At 41.4% G+C, this 24784-nt stretch overlaps 2 protein-coding genes across 2 annotated transcripts; one reads left to right on the plus strand and one right to left on the minus strand.

Annotated features, from left to right (window-relative positions):
• Positions 1-1061: 1061 nt before the first annotated feature.
• Positions 1062-15882, minus strand: golph3a (golgi phosphoprotein 3a). The gene is made up of 4 exons (XM_039803675.1): positions 15416-15882; positions 10107-10238; positions 7339-7453; positions 1062-4506 (listed from the first exon to the last, which is right to left on the minus strand). Exons 1-4 carry the CDS (start codon positions 15623-15625, stop codon positions 4082-4084), a joined length of 882 nt encoding a protein of 293 aa, XP_039659609.1. The 5' UTR covers positions 15626-15882; the 3' UTR covers positions 1062-4081.
• A 1467-nt stretch (positions 15883-17349) lies between these two features.
• On the plus strand, positions 17350-18346 carry LOC120560812 (probable tRNA(His) guanylyltransferase). The gene is given in 5 exon segments (XM_039803676.1): positions 17350-17553; positions 17641-17703; positions 17705-17803; positions 17906-18051; positions 18177-18346. Coding segments are annotated over 5 exon segments (576 nt in total). The 5' UTR covers positions 17350-17449; the 3' UTR covers positions 18341-18346.
• Positions 18347-24784: the final 6438 nt, after the last annotated feature.

Below are 24784 nucleotides of genomic sequence, written 5' to 3' on the forward strand. Positions count from 1 at the left end.
TGGATGAGCAGTTCTCAGCAATATCGCAGGCATGCTTTGAACGGGCACCGTGCTAGTAAAGAGTGATTGACTTAGTTGCAATAACCTAAGAAAAGTTTTGTCTGTAAAACGTACTAAAAGCATAGCTATAGTCCATATAGAAACGCTGTGCAGTGGCAGGCGCTTCTAAGTGTAGCAGATGGCGTCCTCTCCAGACCTATTTACACTGTAACCTGATCAGCAGCGATGGAAGTATTCAGATCCTTTACTTAAGTAGAAGTACTAATACCACACTGTGAAAATACTGTTAAAAGTAAATGTCCTGCATTGAAAATGTTAAATAGGTAAAAGTGTGTAGGTATCATCAGGAGAATGTAGTTAAATTATTAAACCACTGTAGTGTGTGTGTAAAGGATCCAACCAGTTGTGTGTTTAATGGTCTCATCATCTCCGCTGGACTTGTAGCCGTTATATTGTTGGCTAGTTTACTTTAGAATCAAACATCAGATTTTATAAACTACATGTGTTCTGTGTGGAGGACTCTTAATGTGTAAAGTAACTAGTAACTAAAGCTGTAACAGATGAATGTAGTGGAGTAAAAAGTACAATGTTTCTCTCTGAAATGTAGCGGAATAGAAATAGAAAGTGGCATGAAAAGAAAAGACTCAAGTAAAGTACTTGAGTAAATGTACTTAGTTACATTCCACCACTGCTGGTCGGGGTCTAAGATGACCATTGGATAAGGGTTTACAGAGGCACGCACACAAGCAGTGATTGACAGTCCTGGGCTCTGAATTCATGAATTCAAATTCCATCTGCTGGATTCAATGGGTTATATAAATAAAAAAGGAGCAAAATAAGACTGTAGTGGCAGGAAACCCATCACATCATGTGCCAGAGTGAGCGTGGCTTCTTTCTCACTGGAGTAAAGCCTGGCAGTTTTGTATCTCTCAATGAAATGAGTGTCCAACTGGTAAATACGTTGCTACGCAAGAAAGACGGACAGATGAGCTAAACCAGAATCCTCCCACGGGACAAAGAAGTTGTGTTCACAAGCTTCAAATAAAACTTAAAATCAGTTGTATGATTAGGCACTTCCAAGCTCTTGGTTTATTTTCTAGGGTGAAAGAAAGTACACAGACTACAGGTCCCTTTATTTAGATAACATATATAATCTATTATATTCACTCTGCAGTTTGAGGGGTTTTCTGATGCATAAACCTCTTGGTCAGTTCTTTTTCTTCTGCAAGGATCCACTGACTGATCACTCCCCCGCCCTTTGCTACATACGATACCAGAGGGAGGCTGTCCGTCATAAAGCAATGTCTTTCATGAGATCCATGAGGCGCCGTAGCAAAAGTTGTGTTAAAGCACAGAACAGCTAAACAAGTGTGAAAACAAAATATATAAAATTGAGGCAATATGAAATTAAGAGCAAGGTATGGTTCACGGTGAAAAAGGCTTTGATGAATGTTTTAGAGCACGACCAGCATGAACCATTAAAGATACTGTGACAAGATGTCCTTTGAAATTTGTGCCTGATACAAATACAATTACACACAACATCTGGAATGTGAGCCCATCTTTTGATTATTCGGATTAGACTTTGGTCTTAAAAGTTGTTAGAGAATCCATCAGATTGTTTTCAAAGTTAAGGGAGTACAATGGATTTATTTTACAAGTTGCTGCAACGTAAAGCAAACTGTCTGCACATTTAAGCATCGCTGACGAGTTTAGGAAATGCACTTGTTTGCCACAAGCCCACACTCACATGAGAAGATCAACATCCATTTCAGCTCTTTGCATCCAAGACAACGATAGGTCTGGAACATGTTATGTCAAGCTTCAAGTCCGGAGGCAGGGGGAAACTGCTAGCATAGCTCCATTAAGTCAAAATTACACCTTCCAACAACTCTAAAGCTGTCTGATTTCCATAGGATATATTGTGTGCTGGCTGGTCCACTACTTGACTCAAAGATTGGATTTGTTGTCTGCAGTAGACCGAGCTCTAACATCTACAATAGCTCCCAAAACTCTCTCTCTGTGTGTGTGTTGTGTGTGTGTGTGTGTGTGTGTGTGTGTGTGTGTGTGTGTGTGTGTGTGTGTGTGTGTGTGTGTGTGTGTGTGTGTGTGTGTGATCATGTACACATCCTAGACCAATCCATGTCCTGGAGAAAAGTTGAAATTCACATTCATGAGCGTAGTTTTCACAAAATGTCTCAAGTGAATGGCTTGAAGGAGTTTTGTTTCTGAAATCAAGTTTGGGTAGCACACACAAACCCAAAAGCTGAGGAGAAGATCAGAAATGCATTTTTTCTGCATTAAAGACCCATGGATTATTTCATTTGTGATTATTATATTGGCATTCACTAATAAGTGAAAATTATGTCTATTTGAATTTTGCTAACAAAAGGCAGCTGGCATTGATTGGGTCTGCTTTCCTGAGTTTGGTTCTGCCACTACAATATTTCAATTTGATCCTCAACAGCCACTACCGCAAAAAGGTTTCTTACCCCGCTGTGTTAGACGACGCTACCAAATCCTATCAATTACACATTTTTAGAGCCATTTGTTTTTAATCAAGGAGATGATTTTGCACCTAGATGCGTTTGCTTTCGACCGTTACCATTCAGATATTACATACTGGAATTCTGAATGTAACCTGGGTTATATTCAACATGCACACATTTTGACAATGCATCTAGATGAGATACAAACCAAAAATCATGTTTCACTGCGAATAAAACACTACGGGCCAGGGGATATGTTAAAGAGCATCACCTATCACCACACACTGTACTTCTATCAGCCCCATCCATTCTACATTAGTGATAGGATTTATATTATTCCAGCACTATTTTACCCAATGCACTAAACAAGTCTGTCTAATGATGTTCTCCATCTTTTGGATTTTCATTTGAAAGGTTTTCACCCAAAATATTCAACGTGGTAGAGGTCTAAGTAAAGTGATAATCCCCACTCCATATTGCAGGGAACGTATGTGTCCATGCATGTGCAGGCTTATTGTCCTGTTGTACAAAAAAAATTATTATTTAGGCCAGAAGGGATGGAATGTAAGCCAGCACGGTGGCTCAGCGGTTGGCGCTTTTGCCTCGCACCATGGAAATCTTCAATCCGAATCCAGCAGGCAGTTGTGTGGAGCTAGGATATTTTTATTTTTTCTCCCCCCCCCCCCAAAGTGCCCCGCATTGGCTTTCCTCGCACAGTCCAAAGACATGCAGGTCAGGTGAACTGGAAACTGAATGGCTGTCTGTCTCCGTGTCAGGCCTGTGATATACTGGCAAAGTGTCCAGGGTGTACACCCTCCCCCCCCCTCCCCTGACCAGTGAGAGCTGGGACAGTCTCCAGCCCCCTGGCATCCCTGCACAGTATAAGCAAGTATATATATAATATGTGTAATGGATGGATTAAGAGGCATCAAATCGACTCAGACTTTCAGATCTGATCGCATTAGTTTTCTCCCAGTACTTGATTTGAAAGTCAAAGAATGCTGTGACACCATACACTTGAATCACACATGGTAGGTGGTATCCTTTTGGACTTTGAGAGACTTGACATGAGCATCAGTTTACCTTTCATTCCTATACAGCATCACTGCCCTGTACATGGTTCCGTACACGTACATGGCGGTTGGTTATTTTATTCTCGGGCGTGTCAGGATGCTGCCTTGAGTAATCTGTGCCGTACATAGCGTACCTCTAAGAAAACAGTTCCATAGAAAGATAGACCTGATAGAAAATAAAAGAGGATATGAACCAACATCTTCATTTGGACTCACCCATATCATCCCCAACAACTTGATTCCAAGTTCCATGAGAGTTATTAATTTTTTTTAGCAAAAGTGAACACAAACGACACATGGGCGGGGTGGGGAGGGTGAACTGTTATCTGGAAGGAAAAGAAAACGACAGGAGGGAGAGGGATGAGAAGAAAAGAGGGCATCCCCATTCCAAAAGTCCAGGCAGGGGGTAAACTGGAATTCAGTCAAGTCACCACGTTGGGGTCAGTACTACGGATTCCTGCCCCAGAGCACAATGCCACTTGAATGCCACGACTGCTCGCTGTCCCCGCTGTGGCGGCCTCATTTGGTGAAGGCGGCCACCACGGCCCATAGCAGCTCGTTGGCGTTGGCCTTCAGGCTCTCCCCCTCGGGCTCCAGTTCCAGCAGCTGCCGCACTCTCTTCATGGCCAGGTCGTACTGGTCGTCCAGCAGCGGGGCGAAGGCATTCTCCAGGACGTCCGAGGAGTGGGCCAGGAAGATGAGCGCCAGCAGCCGCTTGTCCATACGCTGGGGGTCGTTCACCCACTTGTCCAGCACGGCCTCCTGCACCCTCTTGATGAGGCGCTGCTTGATGTTGTTGTTGGTGAGAGGATGCGTGGTCATGTCAAAAAGCAGGAAGTTCTGCTTCTCGGTGGTGAGGACGCCTTTCTCCACAAGGTTTTTGGCCAGCCGTTCGCGGACGTTCCGCAGCTGGTAATGGAGCTTCAGGGGGTTCCACGTCTCGCCTAAACACCAGCCGATAAAACATAGGACAGTTAATGCTCGGACAAAAAAAAAGGGGACGTGCTAATCTACTAGGGCTGCACGATATGAGGATGATGTTATAACTTGTGATAAATAAAGATAGATAGATATTAAAGAGTACTCAGTTCAGCTGATTTCAGTATTCTGCTAATATACCACAAATTGCTTGTTGAATTTAAAACAAATGAAAAGGAAATATTTTCCAACACTTTTATTGAACATTGAATTGAATATAAAAAGACAGCACTAAATAAAAAGAATGATAGTTTAAAAGTGCAGCTTTCTGCTGATATTTTCTTTTAACTAACAAAAAATCTTTTGCGATACGTTTATTGCACAAGTTGATATCGCAATGGCGATATTGTGCAGCCCTATCATCTATGGCGAAGTGTTGTGAAAAAAAGAACAGAAGCAGTACCGAAATCTCAGACACTGCATACACTACAAAGGCTGGAGTAACAGGTTGTCTTCTATACATACCTGCAAACTCAGAAGGGCCGACAAGAAAATAAAAAAAATAAAAATGGGAAAAGACAACATTTTCCCGGTGCCTAAACAGATACTTTCATCTATCTATCTATCTATCTATCTATCTATCTATCTATCTATCTATCTATCTATCAAAAAAAAAAAGAGCACAAAATGACAGTCGGCGACATTTAACAACAGCTTGTTTATTGCTAAGGCCACAGGGTCAAAATAAAATGATTTATTAAAAATTTAATAACTTATTTCACCAGTAAATACCCGTTAAATGTCAAAAACAACCACTGGCTGGGAAAAGGGTATTTTACAATAACTGAATGCAGCACGAGGCTGTCGAGGCCAGTTTCGAGTGAACGCACCATCTGTGTTGTTACAGACTGGTGTTAGAATCCTCTCCAGTGAAATATAGACACCCTTTTACACCGTTTAGCGGTCAGCATTTTAACCCTGTTTACTCCAGCTGCTAGCTAACGCTAGGCTAACGTTACCTGCTGCCAGGTGTAGTGTTAACTAGCGTGACGATGTTTCAGTTGCCTCCAAAGTCCGTTTCGGAGCATCAGAGAGAAGTGCAGAAGGCACTTAAGTGGCACCGAAATGAGGCACCAAAATCCGCGTTGCTATTCGGTCCAGTAGATACCGGTTGTTAAGGCACCGGTGCCGTATTAACACCGGGTCTCGGTACCCAACCCTAGTCATTAACGTTAAACCAGACACCAAGGGACTACTTTGTGTCTATAGGTAATTATACATCTGAGCATACAAACATGACGTGCGGAGTTCCCCAAGGCTCAGTTCTGGGGCCTCTTCTGTTCAACATCTACATGCTTCCACTGGCTCAGATTATGGAAAACAACAAAATAACTTACCATAGTTATGCAGATGACACACAAATTTACATAACCTTATCGCCAGGGAACTATAGCCCAATACAACAATTAAATATGTGCATTGAACAAATTAATGATTGGATGTGCCAGAACTTTCTTAAATTAAATGAAGAAAAACGGAGGTGGTTGTTTTGGAGCAAAAGAGGAACGATTGAAAGTCAGCTCAGCTTCAAACGACAATGTTAAAAACAACAGACAAAGCCAGAAATCTTGGTGTAGTCATGGACTCAGACCTAAATTTTAACAGCCACATTAACATAATTAAAAAATCAGCATATTATCACCTTAAAAATATATCAAGGGTTAGAGGACTTATGTCTCAGCAAGATCTGGAAAAACTTGTCCATGCTTTTATCTTCAGTAGACTTGACTACTGTAACGGTGTCTTTACAGGTCTCCCTAAAAAATCAATCAGACAGCTGCAGCTGATTCAGAACGCTGCTGCTCGAGTCCTCACTAAAACCAGGAAAGTGGATCACATCACTCCAGTACTGAAGTCTTTACACTGGCTTCCAGTGCCTCAAAGAATTGATTTCAAAATACTTTTACTGGTTTATAAATCACTAAACGGTTTAGGTCCAAAATACATTTCTGATCTGCTACTACACTATGACCCAGCCCCGACCGCTCTAAGGTCGTCTGGGACAGGTCTACTTGTTGTCCCCAGAGTCAGAACTAAACAGGGGGAAGCAGCGTTCAGTTTTTATGCTCCACATATCTGGAACAAACTCCCAGAAACCTGCAGGTCCGCTGCAACTCTCAGTTCTTTTAAATCTAAGCTAAAGACCTATCTTTTTGATGTTGCTTTTCTTTAAATAATCTATTTTATTAACTTTAATTTCTTATACTGCACTGTAACTTTTATTCTTATACTGCACTATCAATTTTATTCTTGTTTTAATTTGTTTATTAATGTTTTAAAATTGTTTAAAATTGTTTTCTAACTGCTCTTTAATGTTTTATGTAAAGCACTTTGAATTGCCCTGTTGCTGAAATGTGCTATACAAATAAAGCTGCCTTGCCTTGCCTTGTTTCATTACGTGTTGGTTTTCATTTCGCTCATATCTTACGACAAGACATACATTAAAAAAAATAATAATAATCAGATAGCAATACTAATGCAGTGGAGGAGATAGCCTTGCCAAAATCCTTCACATTGAACTAACAATGGTGAAGAAGAATTCTTACTGCTTATAGTCCTGTTAAGGACTAAAGCAAAAATAAAAAAAACATAAAAGACTCGGCAGATCATTTCTTCACTTCCATCATCACGTCTTAGAAGTCTGCTTTGTCGTGATTAAATGTAAGGGTTTTAATCCTTCATCAGTGAGGTATTATTTAGCCACAGAGGGTTTTATTGTCGTTGCCTCAAGTTGAAAATCACCACAAAGTGCGACACCATTGTTGTAGATCTCCGTCCACACACGCAGCTTAACTCACCGCTGAGCAGTTCGATCCAGCTCTGCACGCTCTCCGGCGGCTGGGTGTCTTTGATGTGTTTTAGGGCTTCATCCAGGAGCACGTCACCCGTTGGAGCGTCCGACTTACAAATCACCTGCAAAATCATTCAGAATGATGACAGCCAGTTACAAGGTGGAGTTATCAGAGGGCAGTCGCCGAAACAGACACGTCCCTTTTCTTTTAATTCCTCAAGGCTCTGCGTATATCGCTGAGTGACGTTCACTTGTCGTCATTTGATTTATTGATAAGATGACTGGTTATGAAAATAAATTTAAAACTACACTACCGGTCAAAAGTTTGGTCACTCAGAAATTTCCATTCCAGACAGAATACCAGCTGAAATCAGTTGCATTGCTTTTTTAATCAGGGCAGCAGTTTTCAGATTACATTATGTGTTTACAGAATTGCAAAAGGGTTCTTGACTGTTGTAGAAAGAAGAGGCTGATCTTTAATGCAATATCTACATTGCCCATTATCAGCAACAATTTGTCCAATGGTCCAAAGGCACATTCTGTTTACTAATCTGATATCATTTTAAAAGGCTAACTGAGAAAACACTGGAGAACCCATTTGCAATTATGTAAGCACATAATGCAATCTGAAAACTGCTGCCCTGGTTAAAAAAACAACAATGCAACTAATCTCAGCTGGTATTCTGCATGGAATGGAAATTTCTAAAGTGACCCCAAAATGTTGACCAGTAGTGTACTTTGCCCCAAAACTAATTCCCTCTTTCACTTTTATTTAGGCCATAATGATGATGGAATATGGAAAAGTTTAGGTGTGAAGAGTTGCAAAATTCCTGGAATATTCAAGGTGGAAACCTTCCATTGGAATTAACTGGAATAAAATTGTAATATGAGTTATTTGCTCCAGCTGTAGTTACCATATCACATTCCTGCCATTATCCAGCTTTGGCGCAGCGCTGTAAAAACAATGTTGAGAGCATCTGCGCGCACACACACACACACACACACACACACACACACACACACACACACACACACACACACACACACACACACACACACACACACACACACACACACACACACACACACACACCCACACACACACACACACACACACACACACAAAAAAACGGGTTGCAGCGTGCCTGCGGTGAAAACTTGAGACTGACTCAACTTTTGAAGAAATGCAACCCCACGTCAGTGTGTTTTGAGCTATGGTTTGAGGAGGTGTGAGAGTCCCGTACAGGAAAAATCACTGCCTCCATCTCTGCTACAAGAACGTTTTAAAACACCAAACAAGCTCTGAACTGCCCAGCAGTTTTCGTAAAAGCTGAATGTTTCCTGCAACAACAAAGCACTCGCTATGTCTCGCTCGTCTCTTTTCCTTCTCGCTCTCTCTCCTGAGAAATAAAGCTGCATTCAAGTGCGGTCGGAAACGTAGAAATCTATAAACAATCTGACGGAAAACTGTATTTGAGAAATATTAAGTCTACTTGTGCATTGTTGGGCGGTTTAAGAACACAACAGTTTCATTGACACGCCATATACAAATAGCTTAATCAAGCTGCATCCCACATGGTAACAGCAAGCTAGCAAAAACTGGCTGCTGTTTGCTTTCGGTTACTATCCGCTGGTTAACTGAAATATGATAAATATAAAATGTGTTTGCTCCAGTAATATAATCAAAACCTCCCGGAGAGCATGTGTTCCTTTGGCTCAGACAGTGCAGTAGTGTGGGCTGCACATGTGATGGGAGAAAGGCACTGTGCATGCAGAGGGTTGGTAATCTTACCAAATTCCTATTTAATGGGATGCTGACTGATCTATAAATTTGAGGGAGGAGTGCTGCTAAATGCAGGTTACAATTCATTTAAAGTGCTCATATTATGCTCATTTTCAGGTTCATAATTGTATTTAGGTTATATCAGAATAGGTTTACATGGTTTAATTTTCAAAAAACACCATGTTTTTGTTGTACTGCACATTGCTGCAGCTCCTCTTTTCACCCTCTGTGTTGAGCTCTCTGTTTTAGCTACAGAGTGAGACATCTCACTTCTGTTCCATCTTTGTTGGGAGTCGCACATGCTCAGTAGCTAGGTCAGCACTACTAGCCAGTCAGAAGCAGAGTATGAGGACGTGCCCTGACAGTACCTAGGTAAGGACTACTAGCCAGTCAGAAGCAGAGTACGAGGGCATGCCTTGACAGTACCTAGGTAAGGACTACTAGCCAGTCAGAAGCAGAGTACGAGGGCATGCCTTGACAGTACCTAGGTAAGGACTACTAGCCAGTCAGAAGCAGAGTATGAGGGCGTGCCACGTTAACAGCTAGGCGAGCATTATAACGTGTGTTACAAAGTGACCACGTTTGTCTCTGAAGTAAAGGCTGGACTACAATAGAGCTGTTTGGAGCAGTTTGTGAACAGTGTTTTCTGTTGGAGATGGGAAGTCCCTTTGGGGTGGACTTTGGGCTTTTTCACTTTGTAAACCTATAACATGCACAAAAAAAGATATATAAAACAATAAAAGGAAAGGGAAAAAGCAGAATATGAGCACTTTAAATGGGCAGACGTTTAACCAAAATATGCCTTAAGGCATTGTATTGCTTTTTGCTATGCAAAATTCCCAGAGTAAACTTTACTTGGAATTGTTCATGCCTTTTTACAAGTAACCGTGCAGGTTGATGCTACACACAAATCAGTTAAGACAAGGCAAAAAAAAGGGCACCAGCAGAACCATTTTTTGTAGTAAAAGTGCAAGTAGGGCCACATGTCCTACCTTTCTGGCCAGCAGACCTTTCCTCCGCATGCCACAAGCCTCTAGCTGAAGCCGTCCTCGCAGAGCCAGTTCTATCAGCATGCAGCCTCGCAGCCCCGATGAAATGCAGTCATTCCAGAACGAGGTGTAGCCCTACATCATGGAAACACACATCAGAATACTGGTTAGTCAAAAGGTTACTATGCAACCACAACAGTCCAGTACATAGTACAAGAGGGCTCACTCAGGGTGTTTCATGGCTCACAATGGAGGGGGGGGGGGGGCTATGCACATCAGTAAGCATGATCAGTCCGTGTACAGTAAAGGCAATGAGTCTGTGTTACTTTATTAGACAAAGATGTATGCATTTTCCTGTTATTTCTGTCAATTTGATAAACATGTATATGATGCTTTAGTAAATAAAACCCCAATTAACAAAACCGGTTAATAAAAAATTATATTTTAAAATATCTCCAGGAGAGTCTGACACAGTCTGACTCTGGAGATAAAAATGAAATCAGTGTTCATATTCAAGTGTATGTTCTGCTTCAGCTGGTGTTTAGTAAATTGCTCTCCAAAAAATTCAGAGAGGATTTGAATTGCTATTTTTACTCTCAATTCTTGTCATTTTGGGGCTGGCTAAAACCTCTTTGGGGGTGTGCCAAGAACACCCCTATGCAAGAAAACCCCTGGGCAAAATGGACCCAGGCTGGCTGTCAGGAGAATTCCTGTTGGTCAAGCTGATAAGCACAGGGAGTACACAGATAACCTTAAACAACACTTTAGGCTACAGTTCCTGTCAGTTGCAAATATTGTAAGCACCCCTAGATGAAATTATTATGGTATAGTATGGTACAGAATCTGTTCGCACTGGCCCAAACATTACAGCTGGCATTAGTTTGACAACATCACCTTTGTATGTGCCTCGTGTGTTCCTTTCCTCCAATATAAAATGGAGACAGACGACTGCAAGTTAGAAGGCAAGTCAAGGCCTTTAGTTGATGGTTTTTAAATATTTGATACACAAACAGCTAACAGGTCGTATATGACAATACATAGTATCATGACAGAATTAGTCATTTTGTACCCAAATCTGGAAGCAATGCCTCTGTACCCGTGAGGTCATGTCTGGCTTCAGTTAAAGTAAAAGGTTTTCTTTACAGAAACAGAGGTAAATAAAGCACAAGCAATCTGAACAGCAAAGACTGATGCAGACTCAGCCATATAGACTTATAGAAAAGCAACCTTCTAACCAATCTGATAAGTTTTGTGTTGATGCAGCAAAACAAACACGAGCTTACCACAGTATTGCACTCCGTCTGTACTTAAACATCCAGCAGTGCTGTGATTGTGCAACGTTGTGCAAGCAGAAAGCAGTAAATGAACCTTTAAATGCAATCTAACTTAAGATTTTACTGGTATCGATCAACCAGTTTCTCATCACCTTAAGCCCTATTCGCACGGGATAAGTATTACCTGGTGACCTCCAGTCATTTGTAATAATTGCGGAGGTTGTCTGTGATCTTAATCCCGTGCGAATCTGTCATGTCTGTAATTTGTAAAAGTAATAATTCCCCCGCAAATGACCTACCATATTTCGCTGAAAACGGAGGTCCTGTGATAATATTAGTCCCGTGCGAATCGGCATCTCTGATTTGTCCAGGATTTTTTTGTTTTTTCAAGGTACCCATTTCCTTCTTTTGCGCCTTTTTAATCCATCTTTCGAAGAATGGAGGGTGCGTTGGAGTGTTTTGACAGTGTTTTGGGTGCTGGGTCATGTCGCTATATATCATATACAATTTGCAGAAAGAGAAAGATGAAAACCACCACAAGTGCGAAGACAAAAATAATGATTAGATGGCGATGGATGACATGTATAGCAGCATGCGGTAAGTATATTTTTTATGTTTGTATCATACATCTAGAGATAACGACAAGACATCTCCAAACAATAGATTTTAACCTGGTGAAATGTTTGGTTTTATCCATCTAACCGGACCCAGCTTGACACCACCCGGAGAAAAAAGTGAGAAAAAGAAAAAGGAGAGGTCGCAGTTCGGACGATGACTGACTACCCGGTTGAGATTGTGTGCGTGTGTGTCCTCGAGATCTGACCACACACAAACACGTAGCAGAGCTACCCACACCCATGTTTCTACTGTTGCTTAATGTCAGTAAATTCGAGTAAAATCACAGGCTTCGCTTATCCCGTTCGAATGCGCCAGATGAAAATCAGACGTGGGTGGGTAATTTATAATTCACACGAGGTCCCTAGATAATACTTATCCCGTGCGAATAGGGCTTTAGTCAGTTTTTAGGGGAGGGGGAAGAGACGCATTTGTGTAAAATGCAAAAATGCTGGTGGTAAGGTATGTGCCGCATCAGGTTCTCGCTCTGGAGTACTGACAATATTCCAGTTTTTGCCCTTATTCCGTTAAAGACAATATTCCGACTCTTCTGTTTCCATGGCTAATGAAAGTGAATAGTCCACTTATATTCCCGTTTACATGTTGTCATGCTAAATAGGATTTTTTCAAAGTTTTCCAGCGGTGGTGGGCTTGTTTGAACAGGCGAACAATAGGGATGTAAGGAAAAATAAAAATCAATACACTTGAGTATCGCAATATTTTATTTTCCAATACTGTATCGATTTTCAACACCAGTCAATAGATTTTTAATCGAATTAAGAAGAAAAAAAAAAAATATTCATGTAAGACAGTGGTTCACGTTTATGTTGCGTTTAAACCCCCTACCGCTAGATGGCTATGCTGAGACACACCACTAGTGTCCTTGCCTAACAGTGCCTTTTTGCTAGAAGCCAACAACGTAGTTATGGCTGAACTTTGGCCTACTGTAGCATATAAACATTAGCTCACTAAGAACCTGTTAACCACAATCCCAAACTGGCAGTTTGATTTTCTGTGTACTGAATTGTTTACCTAAAGTAATCTTCTTAGACTTTCATGAACATCATGTCTTTTTTTTAAAGATTAGTTTTTCTAAAATTATGCTCCCAATATAAATCGCCTTACGCACAGTATCGAAACATATTGCAATATATTGAGTCTTGCCAATACACAGCCCTAGCGAACACAGCGTCCAGCTTTCATTCCTTAAACCAGTTTCTTGAAAAGGTTGGCTCATATCCAAAAACCTGTTGATATCCAAGTCTTTCATAATAGTTTAAAGTAGCTGGGTTTCTTTTCTGTTGAGCATGCATCTCTACTAAAAGCCGGACTCACTTAAATGGTTGGCTGGTTGGTTATTGCACAACCATAGCAATACACAGACCGTAAGCCGTAAACTGTTGCAAACTGCACTAAAAACCCCGATTGACACGTTATTATGGAACCCACAGCAGGTCTAGGCAAGATCCACCCTTCAATAGTATTTGCGCGATATGATTGGCCAGCCATCCGTGCTCACGCAAAGTAACGGAACCCGATTTGTTCAGGTCCTATCCCCTGACCAATCGGCTATCCTAACCTTAACTACTCCAGGTCAATGCCAAACCTCAACCAATTGGGTTGCTTCATAGGGCGGGTCTTGCCTAGAACTGCAGTGGGTTCCATCATTGCGCGATTGAGTCACATATTCCGAATGCACTGTATAAATGTCCAAAGAATGCTTCTAAAACCCGAAAAATACCGGCATTTCCCACGCCTTAATCGGAAAATGCTATATTCGGAAAAAGGCCTATTTCAGAATATCAAAACAGAACACACTGTTTACATGACCGTCATATTCCGAATAATGGTGGAATATTAGTGTGCATGTAAACATACTCACAGTTGGTTGTAAGATTAAAATGTGTCAGTCAAAATGTTATATAGATGGATAAATCACATTATTTCTACATGACCAAAACATGTATTCCTCAAATGGTTATTTGCAGTTAAAAGGTCCCATGACATGGTGCTCTTTGGATGCTTTTATATAGACCTTAGTGGTCCCCTAATACTGTATCTGAAGTCTCTTTCCAAAATTTCAGCCTTGGTGCAGAATTACAGCCACTAGAGCCAGTCCCACAATGAGCTTTCCTTAGGATGTGCCATTTCTGTGTCTGTAGCTATTGAGGAAGCATGGCGGATGGTGGGGGTGTGGCCTTGACCAACTGCCACTTTGCTCGTTTGAAAGCCATGTCTCTCTCTCATGGGTGGGCCAAATTCTCTGGGTGGGTAAAGCAGAGAAAGGGGAGGTAACCTTGCTCCTTATGACCTCATAAGGAGAAGATTCCAAATCGGCCCATCTGAGCTTTCATTTTCTCAAAGTCAGAGCAGGATACCCAGGGCTCAGTTTACACCTATCACCATTTCTAGCCACTGGGGGACCATAGGCAGGCTGGGGGAACTCATATTAATGTTAAAAAAAAAACTCAGAAAAAGTGAAATTTTCATTCACCTTTATACACATTTGGAATGTTTATCTTCATGATGCAGTTGTTAACAGTTTTGGAAATGAAATGGACTAGCCACCTGTTGAAACCTCCAGACACATATGTAACTTAAACTCACTTCTCTCATCTTGGTTAGACACAGGTGATAAATAACTGGGTGCACTCGTGATGATTAAGAGGTGTTTTAGATGAATTTGTAAACGTTGGTTTTCAACCATTTTTTCCCGTTGATCAGTTTCAACACATTCTGGTTAACTCCACTGGGATACGATGTGGTAAAAGGATACGATGTGGTAAAAAACAAGATCGGAAATAATACAAGGGGATGCCAATACTTGTTAATTAGCACCGACTGTACCCCCTCCTCTCTCACTTAGTATTCTAACGTAAATGTTTAAATCAGTGATAAAGTGGCATTACAGAATAACCCCATGGCAGTAGCTAGATTAATATTTCCACTGTGCGACATTCAGCATTCCTGGAATATTTACATTAAAATGCACCAACAGATCATTAACCCATCCGTTTAAATTCCAAGGAACTCTGTTAGTGATCTTGTAACGTTACGGTGTATCCCGTTAAGCTAACTCGCTAGCGTTAGTGTACCAAGAGGCACAAATGTCACAACAAAGACTAGCTATCTGTCATAAGACAATGTCCAAATCACTAGCTAACCACCACTTTTGACTATATGTAAAAGATCGCTTCTCGACATAACCGTGTTTTGCCAAAACCCATTTACCAGCTCTGTCGGCAACTCTGAGGCCCATTATTGTTGTTAGCTATTGCTAGCATTAAAGCGAACAAGGGCGCTAACGTTAACTGAACTAGCTACGTCGGGTAGGAACATATAGCTAGCTAACGTTAGCTTCGTTTAACGTTAAGATTTACCTTCATTTTACAGCGTTAGAGACCAGGGTGTATCTGCTATTACCTCTCGGTCCTTCAGCCCTAACAACAACACTTCTTCCATCAAGGTGAGACGTGTTTCTTTGGAGTCTCCGGTATCGTCCTCGTCCTGCTCGTCTCCCCGTCGGGGCTCATGGTCCTCCTCGCCGGACGGACGGTCTTTGTCAGCGGCGTTGCGCGAGGCTTCGGTCCGCCTCTGCACGAGGCCCGAGCTCCGCTGAACCAAGGAAGTCATGTCTGCCCGGCAACTTAGCTAGCTAAACAACCACGAAAACAACACGCCTCGGACTGCGCTGCCCGAGATGCTTGTCTCAATTACTCGTTGTCAACCATAAAGCAGTTCCCTCGAGTGTTTTGCGAATAGACTACTGCGGCCTGTGTACCCTTGTCATCTGGAATACCGTTCCCTTTCCTTGACTTGGTCCGTATTCCGCAGCAGTATAATGTCTGTCTAATATGGCGCCGTGTGGTGATGTGGTACCGAACTTATCCAGCAGGTAGAGGCCGAGATAACCTGAATCCTCCAACCAGGATCCAAGTAACTTTAAGTTAGGTTTGATGTCACATCAGCTAAATTCGTAAATAAATAACTAGCTACAGTCACGTTGTAGTGGAAGTTTCCTTTGCAGCAGGGGTAAAGGTTTGAAAGTTTAGTAAAGTGAAACAAATAAGACAGTTGAAACTAAAACAAGTTTAGGTTTTTTGTATTTTATTAAAAATATATATTTGCAAATATTTTAGTAATATGATTTCACAAAACGCACAGCCGCCCAGTCTGGAGTCAATTACTCAAATGAGTGAACAAGAACACTAGGCTTATATGCATCTTCAGAGTGACAGCACACAGGCACTTGGCTAATTATGACGCTACAATTTTTACAGGCAATCTGATACACATGAAGACAATCAAGAAATACAAGAGACATCTTGGGGCCATTTCGCCTCCTCCTCCCTGTACGACTTTCACCCCCCAGTTATATCTCAAACGGCATGGGAAAACTAGAGATAGTTTTAGGGTGACCTTGTAGCCCCTATCTGTTCAGACAGACAGTGCTCACATTATGTTCCAGACTGGATGTCTCACAAAGTTAGAATCAAAATCTACATGTGGGAAATGAGATAAACTCTTTCAGCATTTGTGAGAGAATTAAAGTAGAAATAAAACATACAAATATAAGGAATTATGCTTAAATGCAATTTCGCCATTGCAACGTGACTGTAGTTGTTTGTACAATAAGTGTAACGTTACACTGTAGTACTTTTATTCTGATATGATACCCATCAGCACAGTCGCACTTTATTCTTAATAGATAGCCATTCCTTCTTCTCCTACTTCCTTCTTCCTACTTCAACCATAAACTCCATCTTATAATTTTACAATAGGCTACAGTCCAATAACTTGGTATTCACACTTCAAATATAGGCCAGCTCATTCCCTGCTTAGGTCACTCAAATTATCCTAAAAGGTTTTTTGAGAATCTCTCTCTCTCTGAGCTTTTTGGCAACCATCACTCACCCCTGGAATTTCTTTCGGAATTTGAAAACTACATTTAAAATGAACATCTCTTTAGAGATGTCCTGTAGTACTCTAAAAAGACCAATAATTGGCGCCCTTGCACCTTATGAGTGAGTGTAGGTTACACTCGCAACTAAAGATGTCATCGTTGCACACACACAGCAGCAGTGTTCATGTGCCCTAACACGGGATGGATGATAGATCCTACTGACACTAGAATCCTTAACCAGACTTTGTATCAGCAGTATTGATACTTTGGGGATCGATCCGCCCGCCCCCACCTCTGTTGGATTATTTTGGCTCTAAATATGACTACTCCATACCTGCTGTGAATGTGTGAAATATATAATGTGTGTGTGTGTGTGTGTGTGTGTGTGTGTGTGTGTGTGTGTGTGTGTGTGTGTGTGTGTGTGTGTGTGTGTGTGTGTGTGTGTGTTGTTTTCAGGAGCACCCTCATGCTGATTGGAAAGGCTTTTAGATTTGGTGGACGTGTCAGGTCTGGTGTTATCAAACCGTTGGCCTGTCTTTTGGCCTCCCAGCAACATGGCCAAGAGCAAGTTTGAGTACGTGCGCAAATTTGAAACAGATGACACGTGTCTACGAAACTGCTACATTGTTGTGAGACTGGACGGGCGCAACTTCCACAAGTGAGTTTCCTCTTTAGGCTCCACATGTCTCTGTGATGATGATTCCTCTCTCTGTTGTTTAGAGTTTCTTGGTGCAGTCTGTTTCAGGTTTGCAGAGCAGCACGAGTTTCCAAAGCCCGATGACAACAGAGCCTTGGGTCTGATGAGCCGCAGTGGAAGAGCTCGAGGATATCGTCATCGCTTCCGGTCAAAGTGAGGAGTTCAGCTTTGTTTTCAAGAGGACCTCCACCTGGTTTAAAAGACGAGCCAGGTACCAAGGTTTGGCCATACTGTCATCTCCATACAAGCTTTTTATGTATTGTTGTATTTTATCTTTACATTTATTTATTTCTCTCTCTTTCTCTTCTGGCAGTAAGCTCATGACCCTTGTGGCCTCCCAGTTCTCCTCCTCGTATGTGTTTTACTGGAAGGAGTTTTTTGGGCAACAGCCCCTCTTGTACCCCCCAGGTTTTGATGGACGTGTGGTCACAGACTACCTCAGCTGGAGGCAGGCAGATTGTAAGTGCCTACTGTGCTCTAACTGTTTTACAAAGTCACGCATCTGACTCCTAGAGGGATCTGTGTATTAAACTGACGAGGGGAAAAGATGTCAGGCTGCGTTTTTGTGTTTTTGGGTCTTTCAGGTCACATAAATAATTTGTACAACACAGTGTTTTGGACTTTAGTACAAAAGGGGGGACTCACCACAGCCCAGGCAGAGGATCGCTTAAAAGTGAAAGCAAAACACAACCTTAAGTTAATTAATATGTGTTTGTGTGTATATGTATTTATACACTATATGTTATAATAATTTCAAAGGGGAATACCACTACTTATTGTGTTTCTATAAATATCAGAATAAGAACCAGAGAAGAACAATGAGATCTTCAAGAGACAATAAACTATTGATAGAGAGGATTTTTGGTGAAGGAATTAGCTGATTAATCAGACAGGAAATTAATCATTGACAAAATTAGCAGTCAGTTGATTGATTAATTAGGTATTAGCAAATAAACAGACCAAACTGTTGCTGGTTTAGCTTTGTTATCCATGTTGCAACTTAAATGCAAATTCTTTTGTGTTTGTGATGTAAACTTTGATCATATACAGTAACTTTACATTTACTGGAGATGAACACATGCCACTGCTACCGACTGTCACAGCTGTTCTCTGGAAGTCTCTCCATTCTCCGCTGGGCTTTGAGGGGAAACTCCGATGAAGTAATGACAGCTGACGAGTTGTGAAAATTGTAATGGTGCGTTCTTTTTGTCCACCGAAGTCGTTTTACGAGTTGTTTTCCGGAGTTACGACCCGGAAGTTGCAAAAAGAACACCCCCGAGGTCGTATTTACGACTCGTCAAGTCGTCTGAACTCCGAGGACCCCGAGCTCACTTTCAAAGATGGCTATGTCGTGCATCACACGTAGTAAACATTGTGGTTATCTACAATTTTAAGCACTTTTGTCTTTGTTGTAACCAAATGAAGAAGTCGTACACATAGCGCTGTATACTGCTACCTATAGGCATGTCGCTACAGTCTTATTAGGAGTTAAATACCGCCTGATTAGTTATTTTGTAGCTTGTGCAGCTGAAATTGGCTAGAGACGCTCGGTTGCTATATGACAACAATGGCTTTAAGCCGAGTCTTGAGCAGAAAGCAGAGCAGTAGCCTAACGTTAACGTTAATCAAAACGTAATTTTCATGTATCAAACTGTGAAATATATGTGTGTAATATGTCAATAGCTGGGTGAATAGAATCCTAAATGTTACTAAAAATGTTACAAAAATTCATCTTTTCTCCGACTCGTAGTATTGTGTGACAAAAAGAATGCAACAACCCGCGGTTATTCGTTTTTCGACACGGATGTGACGTCACGCTCAAGCTACTAGTCGCGATTACAAGTCAAAAAGAACGCACCATAATTCTGGCTGGATGTTTGGGCAACAGGGAGTCATTCGCAGCCCAACTTTCATGCTTCCTAGTTCCCTTTTATCACATTTCTTTAGGGACAAAGATTATCTTCCTTATACTAGATCATACCATCAATGGATTTACTTATTCAAACAACAAAACAATAATAGAATCAGTGGGTGGTGTGGTCATTTGAATGGTTTTGTTGGTGGTGTGGATGGTAAGGTGTCCAGTATACTCACCGCAGCCGACCTGTCGCGCGCAAATTTGACGTCACATGGTGTAGAGTCCGGATCGGGCCGCATTTTTCTGTCCGAGGCCGGCCCGCGTCCGACAGAGCCGTGTCCGAACCCGGCCCGAGTCCGACACAGTTAAAATCTCATTTTTTTTCCTAATACTAATGACACATGTAGGCTACGTTTGTTTGTGTGGAATGCCCGCTTTTGTTAAGCAACTGTAGGAAGGCATACTAGGGGACCACTAAGGTCTATATAAAAGAGACTTCAGATACAGTATTAGGGGACCACTAAGGTCTATATAAAAGAGACTTCAGATACAGTATTAGGGGACCACTAAGGCCTATATAAAAGAGACTTCAGATACAGTATTAGGGGACCACTAAGGTCTATATAAAAGAGACATCAGATACAGTATTAGGGGACCACTAAGGTCTATATAAAAGAGACTTCAGATACAGTATTAGGGGACCACTAAGGCATATATAAAAGAGACTTCAGATACAGTATTAGGGGACCACTAAGGTCTATATAAAAGACTTCAGATACAGTATTAGGGGACCACTAAGGTCTATATAAAATAGACTTCAGATACAGTATTAGGGGACAACTAAGGCCTAAATAAAAGAGACTTCAGATACAGTATTAAGGGACCACTAAGGTCTATATAAAAGACTTCAGATACAGTATTAGGGGACCACTAAGGTCTATATAAAAGCATCCAAAGAGCACCATGTCATGGGACCTTTAAGCAAATGGGCTAATGAGACAAGTGTGTACCTAGGCTACAGCACTCATGGCTGATGCATCTTCTTGAGCCATCACTGATTGAGACACAGGAAGAAACAGTTCAGAAGTTCTTCCATTTTAAAGTTTAAACACGCCTGTCATCAACACACCCTTGGTTTTTTCAAGGTAAGGAGGGAGAAGGACAAAAGTAACAATTATTTGTTTCAGCACCATAGACAGCGCCGTCTATAAACTCTCCTGCGTGTGTATTCACGTGTCAATCATTGGTCTTAAATCATGCAAGATGAAATTGTCTCATATCTTTATCCTGAGGGGCTTCCAGGGATTTAAACAATCACTCATTGTCGTTCCAAAGATACCTTTCTTAAGCAAAGTAAATGAAAATGCTGTACATTTAGGACAGACTTGAGATACAATACATGTCACACTGGTGAGGGTAAGGCCACACAGGCAGCACTCAGATGCAAACAGCTGGGCAGCAGCAGGGTGATTCCAGGGATTTATTGTAGAAATGTATGACAGGCAGCTTCAGGTACATGGCCAGGTAACATCAAATAACACAAACAAAAGCACAAAACAAGAGCAAAAGTCAAAAGTATGGAAAACAGAATTTTGTTAGACAGCTTTTTTCTTTTAGAATTTATTTTTATTAATCTGTCGGTCAGCATGATTAGGTACCAGGAAGTACATCTAATAAAGGCAAAACTATTTCAGAATTTCATCAAAAAACAGAGTCCTCTATTTTTACATACTATGCTTCCCTCAATACTTATTGATTATATCGACCCAACCTCCCATCCCCTAACACACCCCACCATCCACCCACTTCTCCCACATTCCCATTTACCCGCCTACCCTGCACATTGCTGTTCCTCATTCAATACAGGTCACACTTACACACACATACAACAAAATAGACTAAATAATAAAATCAAATCACATCAAATGAGCCGAATCTGCCCCAAATATAGTAATCGCAGGCTTCTGTAGATATATTAGTAATAAGTAATTTTTGTAATAAGTTATTAGAGGATGGTTTGAATAAACATTTTTTTAACAAAAGACAACTCTAACGTACGATTAGAAGGAAGAGGAAGACACAGCTCAAGAGTTTCAAGCTAAACCAAATATATTTATTTTATAAAAAACTAAAATCCTCCACCGCTGCCCAGCACCAGGATATTCTGATACACAGAGAGAGAAAAGCAGGGTTAAACATGTGTGGCTCATATTAATACACTCAAAGACAGTTTAGAAGTGTGTCCCGTGGGTTTAACCCTAACTAGCTGCAGCTCCTGAGTGGATTGTAGCCATTATGTTGCCCACTGCTGGAATCAGCTTGCACCAACTGTAACTACTTTAGAACTAACATAAGGATGTTCTCTTTTCCAGAGCTTTTAATTAGTCTGTTTTACAGTCACTCATTTTTCGGTTTTACACTTTGTTATGGTAACTTTATGAAATGCATGTCCTTGCATTGTATTTTTTACCTGTAAAGCACTTTGAATAACCGCTGTGTATGAGAAGGTGCTCTATAAATAAACTTGCCAACAGGAGAATGAGAACACAAATTATGAGAGATTCTTTCACTCCATTTTCATCAAAATAAATATTGGAGCCATTCTTTACAAGCCACATATCTCCAGAACATTCTGACACTAAAATGGCATTTTTCAGACGGACACATCAGGATAAAATGTACTGTTTCCCGACCTGTTTCTGTCTCAGGAACAAGATCTGGCAACACAGAGAAGCTAACGTTCACATCGCCCTGACAAAACTAATGTTCCTGATGATAAATATGACTTTTAGCTGAGTAATTAGGAGATTTAGGAGACAGGAAGTGAGGAGTGTTTCATACTGTTGGTAATCGTAACTCTAGCTGACAGAAAATCTGTAATAGAGCTACAGTTGTGGTATGAACGTGTGAACATGATCACTGACCAGCTGAGTTCTCCTCCAGCATCTCCTTCATCCTGAGACATTTACAGCCCAAACTGTTTGCAGCTCCAGCTGTGGAGCCTGTCTGGGTCTGACCCAGGATCAGCTCTGATAAAGTGGTATCACTGGTATCTATCCATGGATAGTGCTGTTGAGTCACAAATCCTGCTAATTGAGCAAATAATCTTTTTCATTTCTACATCTGCATGATTTCTGCATCATTAAAGCAAAACGATGTAACTTAAACCTTCTTCGGTCCCCCTACAGGTTGTCTCATTGGAGACCGAAGCTGGACAAGTTAGTGTGCCTTTAACACCGTTTGAGATCAGAGCTAGACTGCTGTATCTGCGGATATTCTTTTTAATATTTTAACATGGCGTTACCTGTGCAGAGGATTTATCAGACAGCGGGAGGGTGTCTGGGTCATTACCACCCGGCGACGCAATCCTGACGTCACGGGTGGTGACGTGAGTCTAGCCACATTCACCGCTGTCGTAGGAGCCGCATAAACAAATAAGACACTTAAAGACATGAAATCTGTATCTTTAAGAGAAAACTGCTCAAAACAATCTGCAAGTTTTAAAACTTTAGACCACAAACAAATTTCATCTTCAATTCATGGAGATGACTAGAGTAAGTACACCATTGACCAATAAACATCTGACACCTATGCTTTTGTTGTTCAGCTGTAATACAGTATCGTTGACAGCTTTGTCACTACACATCCGAATGTGAAGAGGCACACATAAAAATGGCACCAATGCAAACAAAGCACGATACCTGACCTCATCCTCAGAACACTTAATGGCCTCAAAAGATGGGATCAAATAGTGCCCTCTAGTGGCTGAAAGGTATATTACCCAAAGATTCAAATCGATTTATTTATAGTATCAAATCATAACAAGAGTTATCCCGAGACACTTTACAGATAGAGAAGGTCTAGACCACAGTAGAATTTATAAAGTCCCAACAACTCTATTAATTCCCCCAAGAGCAAGCATAGTGCAACGGTGCTACAGTGGCGAGGAAAAACTCCCCTTTAGGAAGAAACCTCGGCAGACCCAGGCTCTTGGTAGGCGGTGTCCGACGGGCCGGTTGGGGATGTGATGAACAGCGGCAATAACAGTCACAATAAGGATAAAAGGAACAGTGACTAAAAATGATAATTGCAGTAGTTCATGTCATAGCAGGGCATTGCAGGGCGTTACAGGATGTAGCGTAGCAGAGCAGAGCTGGACATAGCAGGACGCAGCAGGGTTCAGCAGGGCGCAGCAGGACACCTCAGAGCATTGCAGGGTGTAGAGAAGCAGGACCACTGCGACAGCTGCAACCAAGATCTTGGTGCCATCCTAATCCAAGGAAAAATGCTGGGAAAAAGAAACATAAGGACTCCGGGGAGTACACTCCCCAGAGCTAGGTTAGTAAAAAGCATTTCTGGATCTCCTCACTCCCTAACTATATGCTTTCTCAAAGGAGGAGGGTTTTCAGTTTATTCTTAAAAGTGGTGACACGGTCTGCTCCCCGAACCCAGACTGGTAGCTGGTTCCACAGGAGAGGAGCCTGGTAGTTGAAGGCTCTGGCTCCCATCCTACTTTGAGACTCTAGGAACCACAAGTCCCTCTAAATGCTCGGAGCGTAGTGCTCTAGTGGGACAATAAGGTACTAAGAGCTCTTCTAGATATGATGGTGCTTGACCATTTAGAGCTTTGTAGGTCAGGAGAAGGATTTTAAATTCAATACTGGATTTTACAGGAAGCCAGTGCAGAGAAGCTAATACAGGAGAAATATGATCTCTTTTCTTAGTTCTTGTCAGAACACACGCTGCAGCATTCTGGATCAGCTAGAGAGTCTTAAGGGTTTTATTTGAGCATCCTGATACTAAGGAATTAAAGTAGTCCAGCCTGGAGGTAACGAATGCATGGACTAGTTTTTCAGCATCGTTTTGAGAACGGATTTTAGCAATGTTACGAAGGTGAAAAAAGGCTGTTCTTGAGGTTTGTTTTAGATGGGCGTTAAAGCATCAAAAATAACTCCTAGATTTCTGACCGTAGTGCTGGAGATCAGGGCAATAACATCCAAGATAACTATATCTTTAGATAATGAAGTTCAGAGGTGTTTGGGGCCCAGCACAATAACTTCAGTTTTGTTAGAGTTTATCAGAAAATTGTAGGTCATCCAGGATTTTATATCTTTAATGCACGCTTAAAGTTTGGTTAACTGACTAGTTCCATCTGGCTTGATTGACAAGTATAATTGGGTGTCATCCGCATAACAGTGAAAGTTAATTGAGTGTTTCCTAATAATATTGCCTAGAGAAAGCATATATAAAAAAGGAAAACAGAATTGGTCCAAGCACTAAGCCTTGTGGAACGCCATGGCTAACTTTAGTGTACTTGGAGGATTTATCGTTAAT

This window comes from Perca fluviatilis, chromosome 6, assembly GCF_010015445.1.
Source record: "Perca fluviatilis chromosome 6, GENO_Pfluv_1.0, whole genome shotgun sequence".
In the NCBI taxonomy this organism is placed as follows: Eukaryota; Metazoa; Chordata; class Actinopteri; order Perciformes; family Percidae; genus Perca; species Perca fluviatilis.